General features: G+C 39.5%; 1 protein-coding gene across 2 annotated transcripts in view; it reads left to right on the top strand.

Moving 5' to 3' along the window:
• Positions 1–2,138: 2,138 nt before the first annotated feature.
• Positions 2,139–19,450, top strand: part of LOC136866563 (N(4)-(Beta-N-acetylglucosaminyl)-L-asparaginase) — a 111,178-nt gene continuing 93,866 nt past the window's right edge. The window contains exons 1-3 of one of the 2 annotated variants that reach the window (XM_067143648.2): positions 2,139–2,947; positions 3,090–3,246; positions 12,105–12,330. In XM_067143648.2, coding sequence (XP_066999749.1) covers positions 2,809–2,947; positions 3,090–3,246; positions 12,105–12,330 — 522 coding nt within the window. In that variant the 5' untranslated portion in view covers positions 2,139–2,808. The remainder of the gene's footprint in view (positions 2,948–3,089; positions 3,247–12,104; positions 12,331–19,450) is intronic. The other variant, XM_067143647.2, reaches the window with a different exon arrangement.

The raw sequence follows: 19,450 nt of genomic DNA, 5'->3' as shown, positions 1-19,450 counted from the left end.
GAAGGGCAGTGGCTCAGCTTGACTGGCCATCAAGCCAGAGGAAGCAAACTTTGCGTTAGATAAAAACATCATCCCACTAGCTGCATGCTGCACCTAGTTGAAAAATGGAATGAATCAACATTCGAAGTGCCGGTACTTTTAAAACAATACAATAATAAAAACATTTAAGCTCATTAGGCCTTTTCAATCTTGAAATTATCAGCGTTTCACCCCAGCGTAGCAGTGGACTCATCAGTTGGATTGCTACACCTTTTCAAGATGCTAGTGGCTAGTGCGCTGTTGAAATACAACTGCAAGTCTGTTATGTAGGACATTGCAGTGACAGTGCACTAGGGGATGCATGTGCCTCCACTTGCATAAATGCCTGAAGTACAATAATAGTTAACCCTGGAGTGGTCGCATGGGTTTTGTCAATATTAATGGTCGCATCGGGTCTCTCAGACCCATTTTTTCTCAGTGTTTTACTATTAGATTTTTATACTTTATTTCCAATTGCAGTATTATAGGACATTATTTTGTTTATTTTAATGCAGTCTACATGACTAAAATATTTAACTATCCCGTTTCTTAACCAAAAAATGTATTTTAATAATTACACTGAAAACCTGATTGTTTTCTGTTAACTTGTGAAAGGTAAAAACATGGTAACAGCAAAATGTATTTCACATTTTTTTTTTTTTTTTTTCCACTTTTTCCTGCATCTACATGCACGAAGCAGCACTTTCATCTATTTTCTGTACAGCGTCAAAACAACAAATGTTTGAGAATTTCACACTTGAACTATTGGTACAAAAATATGGATTTTTTTAGGTATGTGTGAATTATGTATCATAATTCATAAAATAAAAATCAAAGTTTTAGAAACACATCCAAGTACAGGAAAACATCACTTTAATCAATTTATATGCACATTCTGTAGACAAGTTGTCCATGTTCTCCGCAAATGAAATTTTGGCCCTTGGGGCAGATGAAGGATGTCTTCCTCTTTGTCGGGCATAAATGACCAAGAGCTTCTTCATCTTCAGATTCCTCCAATATGGAACGTATCCAGGCAGAGTTAGCTTCACCCATTGTTGCACAGAAGAAAAAGTGTACTAAACTAGCAATGCGAAGTTTGACCAACGTTAACAGTCGCACTGGGTCTGCGAGACCCTGAACAGCCTGTACGCGCAAAGTTTCCAAGGCAACTGAGAGGGGGCTACTGTGTTCGGTTGAAGGTCGGGAGCCAAGAAGCTACCAGGGATGGGGAAGCGCTTGTTCCATTCCAACAACAGGAACACCAATAAGTATGTCCGCCCGGGTCTCGCAGACCCATCGCGACCACTCCAGGGTTAATTAACCTGGAGGACTGAGCAAGTAGCCATGCAGCTTGGGTCATGTAGCTATCAGCTTGCATTTGGGAGATAGTGGGTTCAAACCCCACTGTCGGAAGCCCTGAAGATGGTTTTCCTTGGTTTCCCATTTTCAGTCCAGGTAAATGCTGGGGCTGTACCTTAAATGAGGCCACGGTCGCTTTCTTCCTACTCCTAGCCCATTCCTATCCCATAATTGCCATAAGACACCTGAGATGCTACAGCCTTATTATCCGAGCAGCAAATGGTATCGTCACTTGTAATGCATACAACTTTACCGTTGATGGTAAGTGCCCATGTGGAAGACCAATACAATGGTGGTGAGACAATGAAGTTGCATCTAATAGTTTAAAATGGCATTCGTCAATCCGCACCTACGGGTAAAACACTAAGTTGAAAATGAAGAAAAAGTTAAGGATCAGAAACACTGCATTCCAGATAACAGGCAATTTTATGTTGCTTGGGATGTTTGCCATTGTTTTCTCGAGTGCCACTTCTCTGTATGAATCCAGGCTGTTTGCATAACCTTCCCCTTGTACAAGACTGTTATACTTGCTAACCTCCCTGTTATGATTTGTATTGTTATGCTATACATGATATTGTTGAAGAGACACGTACGTCCATCAACATGGCTGTTTCCCGCAAAATCATCCACCCAACGTAACCAACGACCTCTGTATAACTGTACTATCATGGATTTGGGTTGTTATGTAGAATTGGCCGTTCTTCTCCCTCTAGGATTTACTGTTTAAAAGTGTTGTATTTTCCGCATCATTAATGGCTCTTTGTTTTAAAGTCTCTTCCATAGCAAATACAGCCATAGTTGGTGTTTGGTAAGACCAGTTACTGTGTAAACCGCTATCGGCGAAGCCCATTAAATTATAAAGGAGAAGAAGAAAAACGGCTCTTTATCAATAGCATGATAAAAATAACGTCATGACATTTCCGCTGCTCTCATAGCGTAAACTTTGGTAAACCTAGCCGAGCATTCACTTGATGAATAAACTTGACACATGGATTTCTTTTCTCATTTAACATCATGCCTTATGCATTTTACAGTTTATTGCGTTTGATTAGAGCTCGATGACTTGTAAGTCTTTCAATACAATGTTTTATTACCTCTTGTATTGGTGGCTTATCGCTTTTGATCGAAATTCATTTTTTAGAGTTAACCTCACTTTAATACCATTTTGCAATCGCTTACACTTAAGTAACATGCTTTTCCAGAATAAGGTAGGGGGTCAGGAATACAACTAAATTGATCTATTGATGGAATAGTACTGTAGATGGCACATTTGAGTTCAAAGTCCATTGAAGTGAGCCGTAAATCGGGAAAGTATATTTAGAACACGACAGGTTGAGCCTTTGTGTTATTTATCGGAATTTCTTCAGTATCATTCATGTAAATAAATTTCCCGTTTAAAATAGTTGTTTCGGTGCAGTCCAAGCCCAAGAAATGATGACCAAATATCTCTTATTTATGGTATTATATGGTTCTGCAAATAGTTATTTCGTGGTAGATGCTGGTTACAGAACGTGTGACATGTTTCCTGTAGTCTTAAACACGTGGGCTTTTACTGAAGCAACTGAAAAAGGTAAATATTTCGTTTCTTTTTATTATATTTATAACATTGTGCAAATTGATTTATAACATGACTGTATTAGCCTTATGGTCTGTGTATTGAACTATGTTTTAAAACTTTTACCGTATTTCTCTTCAAAATATAATTATTATAGCTTGGGAAACGGTTTATCTGAGGAATAAATCAGCGGTGGATGCTATAGAGGCAGGTTGTACTACTTGTGAAAAGCTACAGTGTGATGGTACTGTAGGTTATGGAGGCAGTCCAGATGAAAGTGGAGAAACTACTTTAGATGCCATGATCATGGATGGGTAAGATTCTTTTATTCTTAGAGTATGTTTACTTAACAGCCTAAACTCTGTACATGTCCAGTATTTAGGAATGATGAGGTGTGTTATCGTCTAATGATAGTTTGGTGCTATCTTTCACTTTTCCAACATTTTCACTTATCTTTACCTCTCACACTGAATCACTAATCAAACTATTGTTAGTATGGGAGTCCACTATGGGAAAGTCTATCCAATTATACTTGCAAGGAGTATTTTCATTGTTTGCTTTAGGTATTCCTTAATTTAGCCTACTTTTATTTAATTGGTAGAACATAGCAATCTCTGGGCATTTTGTGTACAGTATATTTGTGCTAGTATGCACGTAAAATGTCCTTGCAATTTCATAAGCTTGTTCTCTTATTCTCTTGGAGGTTAATAATGCTTTAATCTGCATGAAAATATTTGGGAGAATATCTGGTGAAATGGCCAAACTAATCATATCTGTCTAGGGTAGTCTGCTGCCCAAGCCTTTATTTTTGTATTCCCTAAGAGGTGCTATCCCTTGGGAACGAGAACAGCAGAAGAGAATGGAATCTGATTTTCTCAAATTCTTGGTTGCTTGCTACCAGGACTGACATGGACGACTTCAAGTTTGTGAAGAGCATTACGTTCTCCAAGCATTTTTAAGGAGTTTATAGTGAACTCATGGAATTTAGAAGATGAGAATTGTTTGTATGTACCTTAAGATCCTTAGCGTATCACAAGTGGAGGTGCTGCTAAAATATAGCAACTTTGGCAAAGTGGAAAAGCACAAAACTCGAAACCAGATCTGTGATATTATTTTCCAGCGAGATCCGGTGCTGGTTGCTAATGAGAAACTCAAGGAAGATATGAAGAACTGTGGTGTGGTAGAAATCCATTGCATTACACACGAAGTTGACCGCTAATGGTGCCTTTGCCTCCTTCGAGCTTCTAGAGAAAGTATTAATGAACTTGACCATATTTGGTTCCTATCTGTTCTCGAAACATGTACGATGTTAGAATTTAGTAAACATATAATATTGTATATTGCCGGGCGAGTTGGCCATGTGGTTAGGGGCGCACACCTGTGAGCTTGCATCTGGGAGATACGGGGTTCAAACCCCACTGTCAGTAGCCCTGAAGATGGTTTTCCGTGGTTTCCCATTTTCACACCAGGCAAATTTTGGGGCTGTACCTTCATTAAGGCCACATCCACTTCCTTCCAACTCCTAGCACTTTCCTATCCCAACATTGCCATAAGACCTATCTGCGTCGGTGCGACGTAAAGCCAATTGTAAAAATTCTTAGATTGCAGGCTTTCAACACAGTCTGCCATTAAGACCAGTCATCAGCCAACGTCAAAACCTACCCATTTCTCTAAGTGAATCCCTCCCTGCTATTTCTTATACTTTCAGTATTTCTTCTTCTTCTTGTTTCGTATAGGCCAGCTAAGGACCACGACATTCAACTATTGCATTTTGGAATGGGCTTTGATGTTTGCCCAGTAGTTGCGCATCCTCAGGCTGTGTTGCTCCTTCCTCTCCTTCGTCCAAAGGGCGCCAGTCTTCTTTGTTGGTAATCTGTCCTGGAACTTCTTATGTTTAAGCATCTTCCTGAGTGCTGTACGATCCTTTAAGATTCCTTCTGTTACTCCCAGTTCCTGTAGATCTTTATTCACTTCCATCAACCATGGTGACTTGGTCTTCCTATTTTGCCAGTAGCTGAGAATCCGGTTGGTCAACCTGGTAGGATGCATCCTGTAGACGTGCCCATAGAATGCTAGGCGTCTCTTCCTTGCTACACTCGTTATTCTTTCACAGTACTTGTAGAGCTCTTGGTTAGGCCGTCTTTTATAACTGTCCCCTTCCTTGAGTGGCCCCAGTATCTTCCTCATTATCTTTCTTTCCTGGATTTCAAGTTTTTCCATGTGTCCCTTCCTGTTGAATGTTAAACATTCTGAAGCATATAAAGCTTCAGGGCGGATGACTGTATTTATTATTTATTTATTTATTTATCTATCGTATGGCATATACATGAACAGTGCAATAAATTTCAGGTTTATATCTACATTATCCTCCTCTGCGAACCATGTGACCTTGCCGCGGTGGGGAGGCTTGTGTGTCCCAATGATGCAGATAGCCGAGCCGCAGGTGCAACCATATCGGATGGGTATCTGTTGAGAGACCAGACTAACGAATGGTTCATCGAAAGGGGGGTAGCAGCCTTTCGGTAGTTGCAAGGGCGGCAGTCTAGATGATTGACTGATACGGCCTTGTAATAATACTCAACATGGCTTAGCTGTGTTGATACTGGTACACGCCTGAAAGCAACGGGAAACTACAGCCGTAACTACGTCCCGAGGACATGCAGCTCCCTCTGTATGAATGATGTACTGATGATGGCTTCCTCCCGGGTAAAATATTCCGGAGGTAAACTAGTCCCCCATTCGGATCTCCGGGTGGGGACTACACGAGAGGGGGCGATCATCAGGAAGAAGGATACTGACATTCTGCGAGTCGGAGCGTGGAATGTTAGAAGTTTGAATCGTTGTGGTAGGTTAGAGAATCTGAAAAGGGAGATGGATAGGCTAAAGTTAGATGTAGTTGGTATAAGTGAAGTACGTTGGCAGGAAGAACAGGATTTTTGGTCAGGCGACTACCGAATTATCAACACGAAATCAAACAGGGGAAATGCAGGAGTTGGTTTAATAATGAATAAGAAAATAGGGCAGCGGATAAGCTACTACGACCAGCATAGTGAAAGAATTATTGTCGCCAAGATAGACACCAAACCAATGCCCACCACAATAGTGCAGGTCTATATGCCTACTAGTTCAGCGGATGATGAAGAAATCGAAAGAATATATGAGGAGATAGAAGATTTAATTCAATATGTAAAAGGTGACGAGAATCTAATTGTGATGGGAGACTGGAATGCAGTGGTAGGCCAAGGAAGAGAAGGTAGTACAGTAGGAGAATTCGGATTGGGACAAAGGAACGAAAGAGGAAGTCGGCTGGTTGAATTCTGCACTGATCATAATCTAGTCCTTGCCAATACTTGGTTTAAACACCACAAACGACGGCTGTATACGTGGACGAGACCTGGAGACACTGGAAGGTATCAAATAGACTTCATTATGATTAGACAGAGATTCAGAAACCAGGTGTTGGATTGCAAAACTTTCCCAGGAGCAGACGTGGACTCTGACCACAACTTGTTGGTCATGAAATGCCATCTGAAGTTGAAGAAATTGAAGAAAGGAAAGAATGCAAGTTGACAAGTTGAAAGAAAAGTGTGTGAGAGATTGTTTCAAGGAACATGTTGCACAAGGACTAAATGAAAAGGCTGAAGGAAACACAATAGAGGAAGAGTGGAGAGTCATGAAAAATGAAGTCAGTAGGCCGACTGAAGAAATGTTAGGAAGGAAGAAAAGATCAACTAAGAATCAGTGGATAACTCAGGAGATACTAGACCTGATTGATGAACGACGAAAATACAAGAATGCTAGAAATGATGAGGGCAGAAAAGAATACAGGCGATTAAAGAATCAAGTGGATAGAAAGTGCAAGGTAGCTGAGGAAGAATGGCTGAAGGAGAAGTGCAAGTATGTCGAAGACTGTATGGTCTTGGGAAAGGTAGATGCTGCATACAGGAAAATCAAGGAAACCTTTGGAGAAAGGAAATCTAGGTGCATGAATATTAAGAGCTCAGATGGAAAGCCACTTCTAGGGAAAGAAGACAAAGCAGAAAGATGGCAGGAGCATATCCAACAGTTGTATCAAGGTAACGATGTAGATAATTTCGTTCTGGAACAAGAAGAGGCTGTTGATGCTGATGAAATGGGAGACCCAATTTTGAGGTCGGAGTTTGACAGAGCTGTGAGTGACCTAAATTGGAACAAGGCACCTGGAATTGATGATATTCCCTCTGAACTACTGACTGCCTTACGAGAAACCAGCATGGTAAAGTTATTTCATTTAGTGTGCAGGATGTATGAGACAGGAGAAGTCCCGTCCGATTTTCGGCAGAATGTTGTCATACCTATTCCCAAGAAAGCCGGTGCTGACAGGTGTGAAAACTACCGCACCATTAGTTTAGTATCTCATGCCTGCAAAATTTTAACACGTATTATTTACAGAAGAATGGAAAAACAAGTTGAAGCTGAGTTGGGAGAAGATCAATTTGGCTTCAGGAGAAATGTAGGAACACGTGAAGCAATCCTGACTTTACGTCTGATCTTAGAGGATCGAATCAAGAAGGACAAGCCCACGTACATGGCATTCGTAGATCTAGAAAAGGCATTCGATAATGTTGATTGGAACAAGCTATTTATGATTCTGAGGATGATAGGGATCAGATACCGAGAACGAAGAATTATCTACAACCTGTATAAAAATCAGTCTGCAGTGATAAGAATCGAGGGCTTTGAAAAAGAAGCAGCAATCCAGAAAGGAGTGAGGCAAGGCTGCAGTTTGTCCCCTCTCCTTTTCAATGTTTACATAGAACAGGCGGTAAAGGAAATCAAAGAGAAATTTGGAAAGGGAATCACAGTTCAAGGAGAGGAAATCAAAACCTTGAGATTTGCCGATGATATTGTTATTTTATCTGAGACTGCAGAAGATCTCGAGAAGTTGCTGAATGGTATGGATGAAGTCTTGGGTAAGGAATACAAGATGAAAATAAATAAGTCCAAAACAAAAGTAATGGAGTGCAGTCGAACGAAGGCAGGTGATGTAGGAAATATTAGATTAGGAAACAAAGTCTTAAAGGAAGTAGATGAATATTGTTACTTGGGTAATAAAGTAACTAACGATGGCAGAAGTAAGGAGGACATAAAATGCAGACTAGCACAAGCAATGAAGAGCTTTCTTAAGAAGAGAAATTTGCTCACTTCAAACATTGATATCGGAATTAGAAAGATGTTTTTGAAGACTTTCGTGTGGAGCGTGGCATTGTATGGAAGTGAAACATGGACGATAACTAGCTCAGAAAGAAAGAGAATAGAAGCTTTTGAAATGTGGTGTTACAGAAGAATGCTGAAGGTGAGATGGATAGATCGAATCACGAATGAAGAGATACTGAATCGAATTGGTGAGACGAGATCGATTTGGCTAAATTTGACGAGAAGAAGAGATAGAATGACAGGACACATCTTAAGACACCCAGGACTTGTTCAGTTGGTTTTTGAAGGAAGTGTAGGTGGTAAGAACGGTAGGGGTAGACCAAGGTATGAATATGACAAACAGATTAGAGCAGATGTAGGGTGCAATAGTTACGTAGAAATGAAAAGGTTAGCACAGGATTGGGTGGCATGGAGGGCTGCATCAAACCAGTCTATGGACTGATGACTCAAACACACACAACACACATCTACATTATTTACATAGGTAATCGCCTGTGGCGTCGCCAGGAAAAATTCACTCGTTTCTCCATTGAAACATCTAAGTGGGCATTCTTGTATGATGTGCTTCACAGTTTGCCTCTCAGCACCACAGCCGCAGCAGGATGATGATTTTTTCCTCCATTTATACAGCAGATCTGCACACACACCATGGTTAGTCCGGATCCGGTTTAACTTGGACCATTCTTTCCAAGGTTGTTCAAAGCCAGGTACCTTCTGTGTAATGCACAGCATATATAAGGATTCTGCTGAAGCAAATTGTCTCCATTTATTAGACCATCTCTCAGTCAGATTGAAATGACTGGCTATAAGGTTCTCCGCCGTACGGATGGGTGAACGTCTTGACTTAAGTCTGTCTATATGTAGGTAGGGGATATCCTCATGAATGGGCAATCTTTGATTATTATGGATCATATTGTATTCATTCATCAGAGCAGTGCATCTACGGAGGTGGGATGGAGGAATATGGCTTAGTACGGGCAGCCATTGAATTGGAGTTGATCTGATCATGCCCGTGATCATTCTCATTGTGTCATTTAACTTAATATCTATTCTCTTCACATGAGGACTGTTCATCCAGGCAGTACAATACTCCGCAGTAGAGTAAACTAGACTTAGAGCTGAGCAGCATAGAGTAGTTGCACTTGCACCCCAAAAAGAACTACACAGTTTTCGAATTATGTTGTTACATGTCTGAATCTTGGTAGCACTCTTTCTCAGATGTTCTTGGAATGACAGTGTTCTGTCGAGTGTAACACCTAGATATTTGGGGTGTCTATTGTGGCAGAGGAGAGTGTTTTCGAAGTATATTTTGAGGTCCCTTGAAGCCATTCGGTTGTTCAGATGAAAACAAGAAACTTCTGTTTTATTCATACTTGGTTGAAGTCTTCATTTTTGAAAGTATTTTCCTAAAACAGAGAGATCTTTTGTCAACATTTCTTCTGTCTGCTCAAAGCATAGGTCTTTAGTGGCAAGAGCCCAGTCATCTGCATATCCAAATTTCCTGGAACTTGTGGATGGTATATCTCTGAACAAGAGTGGGGCAAGCACTGACCCTTGCGGGAGTCCATTATATTGTTTGCTGGGTTTACTGATTTCATCCCTCATGACTACACAAAATGTTATGTCACTCAGCATGTTATTTATAAGATGAGCCAGACTCCTACATGGAATCACTTTAAGGAGTTTGCTGATTATACCTTCTCTCCAAACTGTGTCGTAAGCTGCCTTTAAGTCAATAAATGCTACTGAAGTCTTTAGTCCTTGCTGGAATCCTGCTTCAATGAAGGTAGTTAGTGACAAGACTTGGTCAGCACAGCTTCTTTGTGGCCTGAATCCTGCTTGTTCAATAGGGATCGTTTCCAACACTTTTGTAGCAATTCTATTCAAGATTAGCCTTTCAAGTAATTTATAGCAAACACTAAGCAACGCTATTGGTCTATAGCTCTCTGGTGCATCATTAGGCTTTTCTGGCTTGAGGATTGCAATCTTACTCATTTTAAATAAGCGAGGTAGATTACCTGTTCTAAGAATGTAGGTTAGAGACCTAGATAACCATAATTTCATATTTGCTCCACAATTAATTAGAAACTCTGGATGAATCCCATCAAATCCCGGTGCTTTACCAGTTTTTATGTCTTTTAAAGCTGCCTCAATATCTTGCACACTAAATGGTCTAGTGTATTCCAAATCAGGGGGGCTTGTGGACTTAAGACTGGTTGATTGTTTTTTGATGTTTGTTGTATGATTTCTGTCTCAGTGATCTAGACATATCAACTATATGAGCTGCAATTTTGTTTGGAGTGACTGCAGAACTTTTACGAAAGATGGAAGTGGCCCCACCAAGCTTCCGTAACAATGACCATGCCTTTCTGCTCGATTCTCTGAAATTCATAGATGTTGACAGTTTCAGTCCATCTTTCTCTTCGAGCATTATCTAGATTATGAAGCAGTTCATCCCCGATTTCTTGTTCACCACTGGCAAGGAATTCTTTGTATAACTTTTCAGTTGCATCAGTCCAGCCAGGAATATATTCCTTCCTATAGCCTCTAGGAATGAATTTTTTTGCTGTGGCAATTACAGCACCCACAAATCTCTCATAATTGTTACTTGTTGGTGGTATCCATCTAACATATTTATCAAGGTCACACGAGAACGCTTTCCAATCTGCTTTCCTGAAGTTCCATCGTTGACGAGGATAAGAAGTTACCAGGGGTATTTGCATTCCAACCTCAAGACTTATAGGTCGATGTTGACTATGTGGGAAATCTTGAAGTACTTTCCGTGATGTGGGCAGAGGTTGATTATTCTGATCACTGGAAACAAAACATAGGTCTGGGTTGTATACCTGTTTCCATACACCAGATCTAAATGTTCCTCTATCTTTTGCATCAAATACAAGATGAATATTATGTTCCTTGGCCCAGTTCATGAGAGTTTCTCCATTAAAATCAGTGGCACTATATTTCCATTCTTCATGGTGACTGTTGAAGTCACCCACATAGATGGCTGGATGGTCCTGTACCTGAAGCATCTGGGAGGGCCATGGTGAAGGTGGAGGCTTGTAGATGTTTATGATGGTGACATCTCCAACTTTGATGACAACTGTATGTATGTCGTCTTTTGAGCTAGCTGCGAGCAATGAGGCATTTTCAATAGTACTACGGACATACGTAGCTGTACCATATGCATGGTGATATGTTGCACCTACGATATCATATCCCAATATTAGCCCTCTCATTTGTAATTGATGTTCATCCGCAACATGTGTTTCCTGAATGCCAACCACATCAATTTTTCCATCTCGTAGGATTCTTGACAAGTATTGACATTTGGATTTGCTTATGCCTTCTATATTTAGATGAAGGACTTTAAGTGTAGGCCTGAAAGTCTTTGCCTGTTAGTTCTGAAAAGAACCGTTTGAATGATATTTCATTTTCATGTAAAATAGCCAGGAGATCACTAGGATAGTCTGGCAGCCTGATCGCTGTTGCTCGCTTAGCACCACTCAGGGAGCATGTGAAGGGTAATATTAGGTTAAAACCTACAGACGTGAGCAACTTCACTTTCAGTAAATGGTACTTCTCTACTGTGAACAACACAGGGGAAGGATTACGGTCTTGTCTAACCCCGATGACTACTTTGAATCAAGAACTCATTCTACAATCAGTTCTTTCTATGGCAAGGTGTATTTCCTCTTAAAATTACAATCACCATCACCATCTCACTGTATCCGAATTGTCAACATAAATGCCTTCGTTTACCTGTTATAATCTACCTATAATCCCTCCATACAGCTAACATACTTTCCCTTGGTACTCTATTGTATGTTCTCTCTAGATCTATGAAACATGAAACATAACATGTTTGAATATTACATTTCAGCAATAATAAGCCTGGAAATTTTTCTACCAATATTTATCTTAAGATTTTTACCTAAGGGGTTAATCAATCCAGAATGTTATTTTTTCAAATTAGGGAAACCATGAACATGGGTGCAGTGGGAGCTTTGCGCAGAGTGAAGAGTGCCATATCTGTTGCTCGCCATGTAATGGATTACACTGACCATTCAATGCTGGTGGGAGATCAGGCAACACGGTTTGCACTTTCAATGGGCTTTAAGGAAGAATCCTTACAAACAGAGACTTCTCATGCAATATGGAAGACGTGGAAGGACAACTGTTGTCAACCTAACTTCTGGGTGGTAAGATAAAGACGAATTTACTTTCTGTATTTTATTTTCGGATAATGGCCGGCTCTGTGGTTTGAGGGTAGTATGCCTGCCTCTCGCCCAATTGTCCAGGGTTCGATTCCCAGCCTGTCAGGGATTTTTACTTGGATCTGAGGGCTTGTTCGAGGTCCACTCAGCGTACGTGATTACTGGGCCCAGCTTCAATTCCTGGCCAGGTCAGGGATTTTTACCTGGATCTGAGGACTTGTTTGAGGTCCACTCAGCCTAAGTGGTTACAATCTGATGGTGAGATCACAGTTGTGATATAGAAAGCCAAGAATAATAGGCGAGAGGATTTGTCATGCTGACCACTCATCACAATTAATAAATTCATGTTTTTCAAAATTTTAATAATTTAACTCTAAATTAAGAATGAGTCATATATGTATTACATGTTTTGGTCTAGGCCCTATATGATCTTCAGCTACAAAAAGCATAATTTACATTGAATATACAAAATAGTTGTGCACATTGAAGTTATTTTTTAAAAATGTTTTAAAAGGATAAAAATATGAAAACCAGAATTGAATCATCAATCTTAAGTTATATATATATATAAATTTTAGATAGTTCTTTGGTACTATTTAACTGTTAGTATTACTCTTGATAGTGATCAACTGGAACATAAAAATGAATTATTAAAAAATCCTATCTTACAAGTCGTATGAATGAATTATCAATACATTGAGCAATATATAGGCCTATACAAAATTCAGAAAGTTCATTTGTACTATTTGAATGTTTGCATCACACTAAAAAAATAATACATTGATAAGTTATATTTTGCAATTATATTTTGCAAGTCATTTAAAATGAACTAGAGTAGTAACTTTAACTTTGTTTTGGACACTTCCACCTAGTCAACACTTACAGGCAACAGGCATTTTAACATGACTCTGCCTCCTGACTCTGCCCATTCCACCTCCGTTAGAATCAAACCTCACACAAGAGAAAGCAGTCACTCATCTTGTAACACACCAGCAAGAAGGTCAAACGAGAAAGAAAGAATAAGTAAAGAATAGTATAGGTATCGCACTTAGGATATATAGATTTCTTTCCACTACATACAACAGTTCGGTGTTTATTTCATTGCAGGTTCCTTTCACAAAATTCATTCTTGGGAAACCCAATGATAAAACGTGATTTATTTTCCCATTCACATGCTGGTGTTTTTGACTCATGAAACAACAAGAAATTTCACGAGGACTTCTACCTTTCACAACACTCAACTGCTGCCATTTAAAATGAATGTATCCAAATCAAAACAAGGATACTGGGGAGATTGTTGCCTCCTACATACTTTATATGTTGTTGTTTGTCCAACCCTTGTCCCGTTCCTCTATGGGATCGGGTATGAGATGAGTTGAATCTTTCGTGGCAAGTTTTTATGACCGGATGCCTTTCCTGACATCAACCTCATCAGAGGAGTTATTGAGATGAAATGATTGACATGATATATGGTTGTAGGAAGGGAGAGGGTGAAACCCGGTGCCAGCACATAGCCTACTCCTGTCGAATAGCACCAAGGGGTCTGCTCAAGTCTTAACGTAGCTATCCGACAGACTAATCACCCCCTGCGGAGAGGTTTGGAATTTAATCCAGGCTTTTGGCACGCAATCTAGTGATTAGCAATTGTATACCACCACCTCCCCTACCCTGCCGGCCAACATTCTGATGGTGGAAATTTTTTCGACCAACGGGACTTGTACCGGTTAACCATGGTGTCTGACCGTTTAGACTTCAATGCCTTAACGATAATTGCCACCAGGCAATACTGGATGAAAGGCTTCTATGAAAAAAAGCCCAGAAGAAGGAGATAAAGAAAAATACTTCAGAGATAATAAATAAAATTATACCCCATCGTAATCCTTTACTTACTGGCACGGTATGGAGGCCTTGATATGTTCCCTCCCGTGTGATATCACGTCACCATTGAATTACAGTTAGAGTAATTAAAGCTAATCCTAAAAACAAAAGGGAATTATCATATTGGTGAAATCACTTAATTATTCCTATGGTAGTTGCTGTTGCTCCAATAGCACCAGTTAAAGGTCAAGGTCTTGGGTTAACTAGATGATACGGATGATTTGAATGTGTTACTATAATTTACTTCTCTAGAATAAAGGGTGGCTAAAACAGCCAAAAGCCGGGCTGAGTGGCTCAGACGGTTAAGGCGCTGGCCTTCTAACCCCAACTTGGCAGGTTCGATCCTGGCTCAGTCCAGTGGTATTTGAAAGTGCTCAAATACGACAGCCCCTTGTCGGTAGATTTACTGGCACGTAAAAGAACTCCTGCGGGACTAAATTCTGGCACCTCGGTGTCTCCGAAGACCTTAAAAAGTAGTTAGTGGGACGTAAAGCAAATAACATTATTATTATTAAAATAGCAAAAACATATGATTGAATAATAACTACTGCTGATTCTAATGTTATTAAAAGTATTTCAGCAATAAGTAGAATAGAGAGTGTTGAGAGTATCAAAGAAGGCCCAGTATTCCCTAGAAGAGTTAAAAGAAGGTGGCCTGCAATTATATTAGCGGCTACACGAACAGCTAACATTCCTGGGCGAATAATGTTTCTAATAGTTTCAGTACAAACTATAAAAGGTATGAGGACTGGTGGTGTTCCTTGAGGGACTATATGAGCAAATATATGAGTTGTATGATTAATTCACCCATATAATATGAAAGACAATCATAAAGGTAGTGCTAATGCAAGTGTTAGTACTAAGTGGCTGGAACTTATGAAAATATAAGGAAATAATAATCCTAAAAAACTCCCATGGTATCCCCTGCCTGTCGTAAGAGGTGACTAAAAGGGGCCCCACGGGCTCTGAACTTTGGAGTGTGGGTTGGCGACCACGGGGCCCTTAGCTGAGTCCTGGTATTGCTTCCACTTACTTGTGCCAGGCACCTCACTTTCATCTATCCTATCTGACCTCTTTTGGTCAACTCTTGTTCTTTTCCGACCCCTACGCTATTAGGTTTGCGAGGGCTAGGGAGTCTTTCATTTTCACGCCCTTCGTGGCCCTTGTCTTCCTATGGCCGATATCTTCATTTTTCGAAGTGTCGGATCCCTTCCATTTTTTTCCACTCCACAAATTCATCATTCATCAATCCATATTTCATTAATCATCCTTCCAGATCACATCTGGAATGGTAAACCCTGACTACAGTCAGAAACATTGATCATTGATCAGATAATCAGCCAAATATGATTAGTCTTCTCACGAATAAATCCACCGGTTTGGATATACAAAATCAGCAGGTCCAAACAAAGACACCACTCAGATATGGTGGGGTGTCACGTAGAAGATCAAGGCGAGTCGGAGCGCCTGGAAGCCCAACAGATGACATGCAGACACATCCGGTTAAGAAAAGACTGAAATTCAATAAACCAGGACAATTTTCATTTTTTGCAACATTAAATATCAATTCAATTATGAAAGTTGGAAAGTTAAAACATTTAACAGATGTATTGGACCAGCATAAGATAGTAATAACAGCTCTTCAAGAATTGCGCAATACAGATCAGGACCCATTAGAATCAGGAGGATATCGCCTTTACAAAGGTCCTCCAGGGAAAAGAGTGATGAAGAATGTTCCTCAATTTGGAGTAGGATTCTTGGTCCATAACAGCATATTAGATTCAATTGAAGCTTTTTCTTCGACCTCCCCAAGAATGGCACTCCTAACAGTTAAAGTAGAGAATAAAACATACACATTGATAAATGTCCATGCCCCAACGAATGACAAAAATAACAAAGAAAAGGAAGAAACAGAAAATTTTTGGGTAGAATTGGACCAGTTGATTTCAGGTATCTCTGATACACATATTAAAATTTTACTTGGTGACTTTAATGCTAAAATAGGAAAAGAAAAACGATTTCGTACAGTAGTGGGTAAATGGCCAGTGCATAAATTTACACATAAAAATGGTCAAAGATTAATTGATCTTTGTATAGATCATGGATTCATTTTGGAATCTACAAGGTTTAAAAGAAGACCACACAAACTACTGACTTGGAAATGCCCTAATACTAAATTGGGGGAGTTCCAGATTGACCATGTGGCCATGGACAAGAATTATCACAAAGAAATCTATAATGTGAAAGTACTCCGTGGGGTAGACATAGATTCGGATCACTATATTTCCAAGATTAAAATAAAATTAACGCCAAAAAAGAAGAACAAAATATCCAAATCCAATAGGAGGAAGAAGTATGACCCTAGTTATTTAATTAATAATAAACTGTATTTTGAAAGGTCTAAAACTCCTCTAAGTGACAATTTGGGGACGGTAATTGAAAAATTAAAAACCATAGCTGAAGAAATTGCTCCTGTTAAAAGCGAAAGAAACATGCTTGGTGGAATGTGGAGTGTGACACAGCGATTCAAAACAGGCACAAAGCATGGTTGAATGATCAACAAAAGAGAACAGAAAAGTCCCGTGAAGAACTAAATAATGCTAGAAAACAAACAGCCAAAGAAATCAGAAGGGTTAAGAGAAATTATCACAAAGAATCATTAAACGCCATAGATGAAGCATTCATACAACATAAGACGAGGGATTTTTATAAAACGTTTCGACAATACCAATCATACTATACTCCACCAACACTTATGATGAGAAATACAAATGGAAAACTGGCACATAGTAACCAAGAGAATGCAGAAATTTTAGCTCAATACCTTCAAGAATTACTTAATAGCGAAGAACCAACACAATACCTAGAGTATGACCTTCATTCAAAAAATAAAACACCAATAGAAAAGGTTATACCACCAGATTACAATGAAGTGTTGAAAGCCATCGATTCACTTAAAAATTACAAAGCTTCAGAGGAGAATCAACTAACTGCAGAAATATGGAAGAATGCTAATACACAAACCATTCAGAATTTACATAAATACCTCATAGACATTTGGAATACTGAAAAAATGCCCGAAGAGTGGAATATGGCGATAATACACCCTTTACATAAAAAAGGTGATAGATCAGATCCCAACAATTATGGGGGATATCATTGCTGGATATCACTTACAAAATTTTTTCAAAGTTATTATACATGAGAATTCAAGAACAATTTGACTGTGAACTTGGAGAATACCAAGGAGGCTTTTGTCCAGGGAGAAGTTGTCCAGATCAAATTGTTACGGAGTTATCCGTGGTAGTTAGAGGTGAAAGAAGGTGCGGGCTGGAATAGGTCTCAACTACAAAAGTAAAGTTAATTTAAAACTTTAACAAAGGTTATATTTTCTTTTCAAAATCAACAGATAACAACAACAGAGTAACAGGTACCAAGTAGCAGGAAAACAAGTTAAGAAATTACAATTGTTACAAGATTTGGGCTTCGAGCCCCAAGATTAATTTCTGAGCTCTCAGCTCACCACCACAATAGCTGAAGGGCAGAAAACCCCTAAGTACGAGGAGCACTTGCTCCTAATTACAATGTTAAGAGGAAAAGAGCAGACCCGCTCTCAATTTTACAAGCCTATCAAAGGCTACAACAAACTACATTCCTAACTGCCCTTAAGGCACACACACAGTGAAACAGGGGTATCTTGTACCCAACCTACAGGGCCTTCACATGAAGAAAACAAACTCTGGGTTAATTAAATGGCCCAAAAAACCAAATTGACTGGAGGCGTAGCTTGCACTCCTACATGAAACTTCTTAAAACCTAGGTGGCACTCGGCCAGTTATACAGGGGCTAATCCCATACTAGGGAGGTGACTAGTCGGCAAATAAGTTTAAGACTTTAAGAAGGAAAAGAAAAACGGTTACGAAAACATAGTCACCTCAAATTCAAAATGAAGGGGAGTTCGAGAGGGTGAAGCACTCTCTATCCCCGCTTTACAGATTTGTAATTTATAGATAGACAGAAAAGAATTTACATTTTAAAAGGGTAGTTTACATACTAAAGGTTTCGAACCCTCCCCGAGAGTTAAACTGCTGAGCTAGCAAGAAATGAAGATGTTAACTGGCCATTACCTTGTAGATGAACTGCTGCTTGGAGAAAGGGGCGCTTCCCGCCCCCTGCTATATATTCCCACACTGAGAAAGATGTTACTGAAGTGGCCCCGAGACAAGAAAATCAGCAGTTTATATATCCTCATGGAACATTCGAGACCTTTCATGAATGATAACAACCCGCCCACAAACTTTTATTGGCCGACAGCAAAAACTAATACACAAGACAATGAAGAAACACCTTATTGGTGGAAAATTAATTACAGAAATTTATGATTGGCTAATTTCAAAACTGGCAGAAGGAAAGGATTATATTGCCAACTCACAAACCACAGAACAAAATTTAGTAAAAATAAAACTTAGGAATACAATATTTCTTCAAGAAAGTTCATTCCATTGCACCAGAGTGTGTTACCATAGTTTTGGGTAGCGACATCTGTTAGAGAATGTTCAAACTTCTTGATATGGAGCAAACAAACACAAATCAAAATAGACACAGTTCAGAACACTTCAAGATTACCAAATTTACAGTAGTGACATCTTCCGAGAAACCATTGAGTTAATACAGTTTGTTAAAGTTCAGGCTTCCTCCTGTAGAGGGATTTGAACTGGCGCAATATTTGAATTCGCGGCGTGGAGGTGTACCGCCTGGTACAGACCTCCACCCCCCCCAAAAGTCCCTCCAAGGGGTGACACAGAAGAAAAAAAATTGTTTTAAAAAAAAGAGTCGAAGTTTTTGCTGAGGAGTTGAAGAATTTAGAAGAGAAAAATATAACTTTTCAATAGTCGAAGATCTCAGAAGTTAGTTTGATATAAGTGGGATTAAATAAAATCCAGTTTTGGAATTTCTTTGTAGTAATTTTGATGAAAGGTCTCTATGGTTGTAGAAGTTGAATTCCAAAGGAAAACTTTAATTCTTGGAAGAGGAAGAAAAAAAAAAAAATTTTTTTCTAAGTCCACCAGATGTTGATGTTGAATCCAAAAATACCGTAATTGTGGATATGGAATGTCCATGTAGCTGAATCAGTACATTAGTTGTTGATTAAGTTTGACGGCCGGCCCAGCCGCCGCTGCTTGTGTTCAGAGGAGGCCGCTCGGACCCCTCAAGTACCCTGAGATAC

This window comes from Anabrus simplex, chromosome 3 (assembly GCF_040414725.1).
Source record: "Anabrus simplex isolate iqAnaSimp1 chromosome 3, ASM4041472v1, whole genome shotgun sequence".
NCBI classification, from domain to species: domain Eukaryota; kingdom Metazoa; phylum Arthropoda; class Insecta; order Orthoptera; family Tettigoniidae; genus Anabrus; species Anabrus simplex.
Note: the sequence above shows the minus strand (reverse complement) of the source record. Positions and strands in the feature narration are given on the sequence as shown.